Genomic DNA, 11,488 nt, shown 5'->3' with positions numbered 1-11,488 from the left:
GAAAAAATTATGCAAACATCACTGATTATAAATTATAATTTAAATTGCAACACATTTTATGTATATCGTACAGTAACTTTTTATATTGAATTTGTACCTTTAACTGAACCTTTGGACAAAAACACGCCTATCGGCTGAAAAAAATTGGCTGACAAACTTTGAAATGCAAAAACTAATCCATAGTTTGCTTTTGTGTTTGTATCATTTTTAGGTAGCAATTCATTGCCAAAATTCTCCAAACCCATATAGGTTAATGTGGTTGAATTTACGCATACACTTTCACGTAACATAATTTCATCAAACACTAGCATACATTGAGTTGCTGTCAGTATTTTTAATTTGTAATGATACTTTTATAAATTACTCTCACCGAATGTGAAAAAGAATACATAAAAGTATCCAGTTTTCCGAGTATTTTCTGTTCTTTGGATTTTTTACAAGGCTGGCCTTGTAAATTTCTTGTACAATATTTTTTTGTGGTTCATTTAAATCATTGACTAATTATATTATTAATTGAATCCGTTGAAATGTCCTTAATTTTATTTTGTGAAGTACTAAATATATTGTGAAGATTTTGAATACATAATAGATACCTAAACAAAAAAAAATCCACAATTTTAATTAAATATATAAATTTACCTATGTAAACAACTAAATACCTTTTATTTGTTTTTGTTAAAGTAACTTTATGTAAAAGTATATCACTATACATTTTTCTTCTTATTGGTGTAAGCGTTGGAGATATGTACTTCTTTGTAATTTTACCAGAAATTATTATTAATTTTTTCAATCTAAATTTGCCAAGTAACTTTTCACAGTTTAAACTTCTTTTTTTGCCTGAATAATATATGGACAGTCTAACTGATGCCATACTTTATTGGAACTTAGTTCAGCATTATTATCTTTTATACCTGGAAATAGCATAATTAGAATTTCTACATTTTATGTTTATGAATAGGGATTTACAAACCTGGAAAGTTTGTTGACTTTGGACCACCAACACAAATATTTAAATCTGAAAATGCTATTACTGCTCTTTCTATACTTAAAGCATTTAATGGATATACCAAATTTATCATTTTCAAGTCTTCTAATTTCAGTAATTTGTCATTAACATAAAAATGAATTGTTAACTCAGATGATATAACAATTTTTTTATAGATCACAGCTTTTATTTCATTAATATTTTCATGTTTTATTAAGAAATATGTTACTGCTATTTGATCATGAATATAATTCCAACCCAAAGGTAGTTTCACACATTTTAAATTTTTCAATAATTCATTGAATCATACATTCCTAAAGTGAATACAGTTGCAAAATTATTAATGTATTATTCATATTATTGTAAAATATACTTTTTTTATGCATATAAAAAAATTCTATTATGTTTGGAAAAACGGTGGTATAATTTTACAAATAGATACGAGCCATATAAGTTTTTTCCGATAATTTGGTACTGGTTCTTCATGAAAAATCACAGGATTTGATACCTTAGAAAATAATACTAGTGGAGCTATGAACATTTGAATCTAGTTTAGCTTTTCTTTCTAAATGTGAATCACCCTAAAAAGTAAAAAAATAATGTATTAGGTAAATAGTTAGGTACCAATGTATTGATGAGTTTTAAGTTTATTCAAATTATTAAATACCATATTTAATACCTTTAGTGTAAAAATAGTAAATATATATTAAAAAATTAGAAAAAGCTATTTTTTAACTTTTTATAGAATAATATTTGAAAAAAAAATATTTTTATGATAGTCGATAGAGATAGGTACTTATATGAAAGTATACTTTTTTAAATTCATTGAGGTCTTCTGTTTTTATGTCTGTTAACTGTTGCTCATTTAATATTTCATCAAATATTGTAGGAATTACATTGTGGTTCAATTTAGGTTTCTTCTTATTAATACAAAAATCAGTCTACAAAATACATGGCACAATAACACGTAAGTTAATTTAATTTTCTAAATGGGTAATCAATCACAATTCACAACAAGTTATATTATATTACTATATATTATAGTACTTACAACGTCAACTGTTCCATGATTCCATACAGAAAAAGATCTACAAATATAACTTGGACCAAAATGCAATTCACATACATGTGATGCTAGAGATGCTGGTTTGCCATTTACCTTACTTATAGCTTGTTTCTACTCATTACTAATCCTTTCATCTTTAGGTATAGAAAAAAGAGAGTATTTTTTTCCATTTCCAGTTTTGCGACTTGGACAGTTTAAAATACAACATAAATTAACCATTTTTTTCTTACTTAAAAAATTGTATAGGTACTTGAGTATAAAATGTCAACAAATTTTTATACCGGCATTATTTATACAAAGTACAAGTACATACTACATTTACACATAATCAAATTTGTGTAAATAATATACTTATAGACAATAGACATATAGTTATATACCTAATAATAGAACAATATTATTTCATATATTTTGTTAATAACAAAAAAAAAAACCATGAAAAGAACATAACTACTTCAAATAGATAGCGTTAGTGTTGCTAAAAGATGGAAATCCCACCCGTAACTCCGCCACTCTACACACTTTTAGGGAACGTTATTTCATCGTCGTGTCCAGTCCTCTATATCTTAGTTCGTGATTCATACTGTAGACATAAATATAAATTGTGATAACATTATGAAAACATTGATCAAAGATGACATTATTTAATATTTTTGTTTAAATAGATTTTTCCAATTTTGGCATCGATTAAAAATCTAGACACACGACACGCTAAGAAGTGTAATTTTGTAATTGGTGACTGGTGTAATGTGTAAACGTTTTTTTAAAAAGTGTTTTTTGTTAGAGTAATCAATGTCGGAAAATAAACGTAAAGGCGGAGCCCAAAAAGTTAGGGAAAAAAATAAAAAACTTTTATTTTCACAAGCGAACAAATGTAGACTGATCTCGGAATTATTTTCAATCCCACCAATTCAAAAGTATATTACATAGTATAGACTCAGAATAAATTATTGACATTATACAAAATAGTAGTGATTTCTTAAATAAAAAACTATCATATTAAGTTTTGGCCAAGTTCTACCTTATTCAATTTTTCATGTTTTATGTTGAATAATATACCTATATCACTTGAATAATGAATATGATATAATTTATTGATATATTATATAGGTATATTAATAACACTTTTATGGTTTATGTAAGTAATAAATTAGGAATATTAAATAATTAATTAAGCCCAACTATAATTATTATTATTTATTATTATAATTTTACTACATTTTCACAAATTTTTTTGTATTTTTGGAGTTTTGGGCCAGTGAAACGAAATTCTCCCGGGTTGGTTAAAATTCAGATTCCGCCGCTGACCTCACACGTTAATTTTTCATACACCTAACTTTTGTACATTCTTTAATTCTTCTAAAATGTAATTTTTCAACCTCTGCATGCAGGCGCCGTTGCGATACTCACGGTCGCCTGTAGATTTAAATTGTAAATTGTCTAACCATGTGTTCATGTATATACATTTTTGTTCATTTTGTAAATAACAATTGTTGTAAAATATTTTCTTGTAATATAAATATTTTCGTAAAATTATAAAATTCTATAGCTTAATAATTAATCATAACATTTTTTTACAGTATTTCAATTTATTACCATACACCATTTGGATCCTGGTGTGTCCCAGCGGTTGGCCTCAGTCACTGGCATGTTCTGAGGTCAAGAACCGACCCGCGTTGCTAGTTCCCGGATAATTAAACATTTTTATATACGAAAATTGGATTTCAAACGAGTAAAATAAGTAGTAAATTAATTATAACATAATATAAGTGGAGTACAACTTTTGTGGCTAAGCCACTTCAACCTCTAGTGTTCAATATGAAGGAATAGTATAGAATACATTTTTAACAAAATAGGTATTTACTATTTACTTATAATTAAAAAAAATGTAAAGTTACACAATAGCTAATACGCTTAAGAGGGGCGCTTCAATGGAGAGGGGAGAAGAAGCAGTAAAAATCTATAATATCGTATGTAATATAATAAAAATAAAATATTTAATAGAATAAAATATATTAATTCCTTATTTTAGTTTAGGAATTTACGATGTCACGTAAAATCATCAATTACCAAAAGCCAGATTTTAATTTTGAAAAATTAATTAAATTCCTTATTTTCTTTTCTAGCCTCTAGGTTATATATGAAGTGGATTTTCAATTATTTTGTATTGTTTAGTTGGTATAGAATCAAATTAATTTTTTTTTTCAAAGTTCGCCTTTACTTTAATATTACTTAAAAAAAAAAAAATCGAAAATCCATCTCTTACATAACCTGGGAAAGAGAATAAAGAATTGAAATGTTTTTTTCAAAATTAAAATTGGGAATTCTGGAAGTATATTATTTTTTCTTCCGCTTATTGGTAAATGCACGAAAAAGCGACCCGCTTTCAAAAGCTTTAAACATTTATCATTGATTTTATTGTCATAATAAAATTATAGTCTTGACGGTGTAGACCGTGTAATGACCCATGAGTAGTGTTGTACACTGTATCTGGTGCATGTATTTATATGTATTGTTAAAGACAATATGTGTAAGCCAGACTATAGATGACAGATGAGTAGGCATATATTATTTTTATTTGTAAAATGTATGTGTAAAATATATTGTCGATCGTAGACAGACATTTTTGTTTTGGTTTTTGCTTGCAAAAAATTACGATTTCTGAATTAGGGGTGTCATGTTGGTTCCCACATACATTGTACCTTAATACGGCACTTCATGCACATGTCTGTGACCTTAGCGATAATTAAAAAAAAAAATAAAGAACTTCATTTCAACTGAGTTAAGTTAATATTTTCTCGATTAACTTTAAACTTATGCAGTGAAATATATTGTTTGTTAAATATTAACTTGTAGTTTACATTCTCAACATTGACTTAAGTAAATTGGCTCAAGTTCATTATTTACATTAACTTGCCCAGTTTTGATTATATGGAAATAATGATTATGTTGTATTATCAGTTATCATTTAAATTCTTATACTATAGGTACATAAATACATCTATTGTATTATACTTATTTAATTTCTACTACTTACTAACTTACTACTTTTTATGTAGTTACATACAGACGCTTTTTTTGGTGCAATATATTCGCTGCACGCAATTACAATTAATATATTATGGGGTCGAGGGTGTATCACGACTCATGAGTTCGGACAATCTGACGTATAATTTATATTTAGTGCATGTATATAGTTAGGCCCTAGGGCAGATTTCATAGTAGGCTTCGATTTATCCATGAAAAATGGCTGGACGGTCAAACCACGAGGCACCTATCTCAAAACTGATTTGTACTTGGCAGAGTTGTCCTTTAAAGGATTTCAGTTGATCGAATTTACCAAAACCGATTCTTACCTGACTAATTGGTTTTTAATAAAATATAAAGAATTTTTATAACACAGGTACAGTTATCTATTTATGTTGTTGTAACTATAAAAAGTTGTCATAATACGGTGTAATAGTGACAGATGAATCCCTAATGTGGAATACGAGAGCATGCTTGTGTTAATAATTAGATAAGAGTACAAGACACTAGTTATACCGACTACCGAGGCACCGAGTAAAATTTAACGAATATTGAAACATCTTGTTTATGTAATAATATGTTAATATAATATACCTAACTATTTTAATTTACCGGCGACTTCGTATATAGCAATACACGGACTAGCGATAAAACAAGATTGCTTCGGCAGACGTATATAATGTAGCAAGCCCAAGGATTATTATTGCACATCTTGTTAAGTTAGTAATAAATAATGAACGAATAGTATTAGAATGAGTACTCCGACGTAAGATCACAAAAGCGGGCGCTGTCTGTCGCGGGAATTCGTCCAAGAGTCACTCACTACTAGGCAGTTTCGCAAGTGACAAAGGCGATAAGGTGGACCTGAAAATATGGTGGTCACAAGAGTCGATTTTCAGTCGATGGTCGGCTGGCACTGCACTAATGGACTTGCTGTGTGGGCCTAGGGAGGAAGACCGACTGCCTGACCGCCAACCTATAACTGTTATTCTATCCCGGGGCGAATTACTATTGGACGAATTGTACAATAGAGTTCGTCTTTTGGACCTTCTGGCAGACAGCACTGGCTGGACGATTCACGGGCCAGGCAGTTCCTTTAAGGCGATGAGCACCACCTATAAGCTGCGCACGTGTCGATTGTCTTGCAGTCAAATGAAGGCTACAATAAACCTTGCACGAAACATAGTAATTAATTAATTATTCATTAATACAAATGATGTCATACAAATTCTGTCGATTTAACGTCTCATTGAATTGGCCAATGACTTAAAAACATGACTGCTATAACATGGTATGACCGTCAATGTTTTAAGCTTATATAAAAAAATCAGAATTTTAAATACATCGTTAAATGAAAAAAAAAGAGGGTGAGCATGGTTGGTTAATGACTCTATATAAATGTATAATACACAATCGAAGATATCACAACATTCACGCTGTTCCGGAATAATGGGATTTTCAAAGTAACCCATATGGTTATCTTAAAATATTAAAATAAGACAAAAAAAAGAACAACTTATCAATACACAACCCGGTGTCTTTGTTAAATTCCTTAGTAAAACATCCGTATTATTGAATGAAGAAAAAATAAATGAAAATAATTTCGGAGAAATAGAAACAATAGTTGTTTTTTAAGGAAATTATATTTGTTTAATAATTATTAAAGGATACTACTTTGCATAAAAAATTAATTAATTTAATGGTTCAATAAAATTGTATGGACCACTAAATCGTGGTTAATGGACCATTAGCTCACTATTTATTCAATAAATATTTAGTGATTGTTCATGCATCCCGACATGAGTATTTTATTTTAAATGCACTTAAAAATACGTACCTAAATGTGTTTGAAGTATTTGTCTCCTCAATTAAACGAATATTTTTCATTCTATTAATTAAAAACAATATTTAATAACTATTCAAGTACCTATAATACCCATTATTGACACAAATAAATACGTAATAAAAAAACGTGTCTGTTAATTGTAATGAAGTTTTGCATGAACCATAAAGGAGCAAAATTCAAATTAGAGTAAGCGGAAAACCTACAATTTTAATTTACGTGCGTGAAAATATGTAATATATTATGTTTTATGTACCTATAAGAAAGTACTTACCTAAATAGGTACAACCGTAATATATTTGTAGCATATTTTTATCGGCGCCTCGTAAATCTTAACGATAGTACTGTACCACTTCGCTCCACTGATTAAAATTTCAAATCAAAGCTTAAAAATGTAATATTAAAAAAAAATCACTCTGTGTATTATATTATTATAACGACATCAGTCATAAATAATTAAAAGTAGAGGGCATGTATAATGTATATTTTGTAAAGCTTGATAGTCGGTGGAACTGACGCGTGCAGGAGTCTGAAAATTTGATTTCAGTTAGAGAGTAATATAAAGTGTGTATTAATGATGAGTGACGTTAGAACTATTGTATATTTCCCATCGTGTCATTCCGCCGTGATGAATATAATAATATTATATTATATATTTTGAACTTTGCTGAAAGCGTTTTACTTACGTGCGCGGGGATTGTATTTAATAATTAAAATTTTACTGTAACTATCTCTATATTATAAATGCCAAGGAATGAACAACGCTTAGCGTTTAATCGACTTAAAGGATAGGAACACGAATAAAATGAGACTATAATACAGGTGGATTAAAAACGAATGTAACAAGAACGAAATAGACATGTTTTGATATTTGTACAACGTAATTTTAATTTTCTTAACGGCTATTATACATATGTAACTTAATTAATAATTCAAAGAACAACGTCTAAAATCACTAACATAATAATAATATGTATCTATTATATATTTTTTTATTTACATACACTGAAAACTGGTTACAATAGTACTATTATAGGTACGTATACATACTACGCGCTTGTTACAAATAATAATAATATTATGGCATTTACGGACAAACCGCAGTAATATAATAATATTAATATAATAATTTTGTTAATATTGTATAAATATAATATCATTACTATATCGGTGTTATTGTATACGAAAAGGACCTGTGTCCGTGGTGGTGCATTTGTGCGGTATACTAATATCGTTGTAAGTTAAAAAACAAAATAATAAAACGCATCGACTTGTCGTCGATTTTTTACTTTCGTCGACTGTGGGCCTAATAAACGTTCATCGGTACAATAATAATATTTTACAATTAAACACTATCTACATTAAAAAAAAACTAAACAAACTTATATAGGAAATCGATACGTGTTTATTATTGTATACGTAAGAAACATCGCTAATATCAATAATTTTATCATCATATTTTAACATATACTTATTGGTGGTGCAATCACGACTGGGCGGTTAGTCGTGAATAAAAAAATATTATCTTTACTCGAAGAAAAAATATTATAATTTATTATGATTAATAATATAAAAAACCGATCTATTTTCTTCAAAATATATTATATAAATAAAACGAAATCTGTAATAATAATAAGTACATTAGGTATATAATTATTATTATTATCTATATGAATATTATTACGGGGGTGATTAACTGTGAGGAAACAGAGACAGAGAGAGGTAAAAATCATTGTGTACATTGTGTATAAGACACGAATTAAAATCAATAAAATACATTCACACACACACACACACACACACACACACACACACACACACGTAAGGGCGCGCCGCGCGTTATACGTACACAATTATTATACCTATACAAAAACATAAACGAAAAATTAGTATATTCTTATATACAGTGATTACAATATTATATTATTATACGCCCGTGGTCGTGAGATACGATTTCTCAGTCAGTATAGGTGCGAAGAGATAATATTGCAACTCGAACGATATCTATAAAACACTATTTTCGATTAGCCAGGCAAACACGCGGGGTAAGCTGCAGGTTTATAACAATGTATTGTACGCTGTACTATTATTAATCTTGAATATGGGTAGTTCAGACCAAATGTACGTGTGTTGTCCATGGTTGAACATAACCGGCTATAATGATAATACACACGCATATATTATGTGTAAGGGTAAGTCTTATCTAATAATGCTGTTATCATTATGTGCACGGTGTAAAGACTACATATAGAGACTGTGTGGGTGGGATTATGGCGTTTTGCATCGTTATCGTTGTATTATAATCATCATCACAATACAGTGTTGTTTTTTTTTTGGTGGGTGTGAATTGGTGGAGGGTGGGGGAGGGTGGCGGTCTAGATCCGGGACTCGACGGCCAGCGGGCTGCCCCGGGCTTCGATCCTGGCCTCGCTGTTGATGCGCATCGACGACAGTGACGTGCCCAGGCAAGAGTTGCTGAAGCTGCCGTAAGTCGAACCGAACCGGTGGCTGGACCGGAACGAGTGGTGCCCGTTGATGGTGTAGATGGGAGACTTCATGGCGGCACCCGGTACCGCCGCCGCGCTGGTCGGGTCAACTGCGTCCCCGCGACCCGCGAACCCTACGGTCGAGTCGGTCATGCCGTTCACCACGGACTTGTCGGAAGGCCGCTGTTCCAGGCACACGAACAATATCAGCGTGATACCCTGCAACACGATAGATAGCTCCCATGTTATTTTAATATTATAATATACTCGTTCGCAACGACGATAATATTATATCGTATTAATACATATTGTAATAAAAACAGGCAGAGGCCCGATTTGTAATGACTACGTACATACCGAAATTTATTCGAACAGGTTGATGAACAAAATAAAATATAGATTTAAAAATAAAAAGCAGGTAAGTGGATGTTGCTCTGCTGTACAGTAGGTTACAAGTGGGCCATTGTATAATACTATAATGGATTGTATTAGACTTGAATTTAATGATATAATATCATTGCATAAGAAAAACGATTCTGAGCGGAGACGGTTTGTCAGTCTGGATATTATATATTGTTATTATTTATTATATCTGTAAGTTGAATTAGGTAATATTATAATATTATCATTGAATTTAGCTTTTATTGTGTTATAGAGGGCGGGTGACTACAAATATTTTCGAACATGACCCCCAAAATCTAACAATTACTATATTATAATATACTTGTGAAAATTATTAATGTTTACATATGTTATTGGTTTAAAAATTGTACGTGCTTACTGTTAAAAAAATGTTCTCTTTATACAGAGTGTTTGAAAATTACAAGAGATTTTTATTCGAATTTTCCAACTATTCAAACCCACGATATATTTTAGATTTTGGTTTGTACCCAATAGTTATTTAAAATAACTAATTTTATATTATTAGTAGACCCGGGTTAATTAATTGGTATTTATATTTATTACCACAGTTAACGTAAAAACTACAATGAAACACACCTACCACACAAGAATTCGGATTATTGGCGATTATCGAAATCAGCAGGTATAACAAAAGGTCAAAAGTTTGTAGTCCAAACAGTCGGATAAAAAAAATTTATTAGGACGTGCTGCGTTATCGTTATTTATATTCATAAACAAAAATCGTTAAGAGGTATATCAACAGTATGGAAAAGTTCTATGAAAATTAATTTTTGTATTTCCAATATTACCTATAGTTTATTGAGCGGTTTGATAGTAAACCCATCTATTATCAATATTGTAGAAGAGAAGACAATATGTGCCTATTTAAAAGTTAATTTTTGATATTTTAATTACTAAATTCGATATTTATTCAAATTCAAGAAGTAAAATATATTACATGTTTTAGAGCTAAATATTGGACATTAAAAGTAAAATATCGAAAATCGACTCATACGAAAGCCTAGATAAACTTCTACTCTTCAATTTGTATAGTAAGTGTTCATAATATCACTCAGTAAGCTATATTGGAAATACGAAACTAAGTTTCAATGTTTCACTAAAATTTACATTTGTAATAAGTGTGTAAAGTGATTGGTTATTAACATATTGTACGTGCAGGCACGTATATAGAGGAGAGTATTTATAGTTGTGTAATTTATTTATATCAATCATCTAATCCCTTCGAATTTTTTTTTGGGTACGTGTGTAAGTTCTTCGCCATTTATTTTATATACAATCACTCACACTGATGATTACTTACTAATTAGTAATTAGTACGCACAAATTCACTCGACCCACATGCACATTGCACACACATGGAAAATTGCCTATATTGGACTGGGTTTAAATGGATTAAAAACGGTCGGCATTGAGGAAAAGAAAATCTGATATAAATTATACTAATTATTTTTTATGTTTGTGCTATAAATAGATCCAACATTGTAATATAATATTTAGCTGGACGTATTCGAGTTTTTTTATGACGTGTTTTAAATTGAATTTTTAATCATTTTTTAAATACATATAATGTTATAATAATACACAGATACCATAATATTATTGTTTGTTTTTAATAAAATACTAACAAGAGTTATTGTATTTCAACCATTTAAATAATA

The 11,488-nt window shown here is 29.7% G+C and overlaps 2 protein-coding genes across 2 annotated transcripts in view; one reads left to right on the top strand and one right to left on the bottom strand.

The window, feature by feature from the left end:
- LOC100160073 (MFS-type transporter SLC18B1) overlaps positions 1-11,488 on the top strand; it is an 85,963-nt gene that overhangs the window by 30,978 nt on the left and 43,497 nt on the right. The gene's annotated exons all lie outside the window — the stretch shown is intronic.
- Positions 7,784-11,488, bottom strand: part of LOC100159461 (MFS-type transporter SLC18B1) — a 75,808-nt gene continuing 72,103 nt past the window's right edge. The window contains exon 10 of the mRNA XM_029487028.1: positions 7,784-9,626. Coding sequence (XP_029342888.1) covers positions 9,297-9,626 — 330 coding nt within the window. The 3' untranslated portion in view covers positions 7,784-9,296. The remainder of the gene's footprint in view (positions 9,627-11,488) is intronic.

This window comes from Acyrthosiphon pisum, chromosome A1 (genome assembly GCF_005508785.2).
Source record: "Acyrthosiphon pisum isolate AL4f chromosome A1, pea_aphid_22Mar2018_4r6ur, whole genome shotgun sequence".
Lineage (NCBI taxonomy): Eukaryota > Metazoa > Arthropoda > Insecta > Hemiptera > Aphididae > Acyrthosiphon > Acyrthosiphon pisum.
The sequence above is the reverse complement of the archived record's forward strand: the minus strand, read 5'-3'. Positions and strand labels throughout refer to the sequence as shown.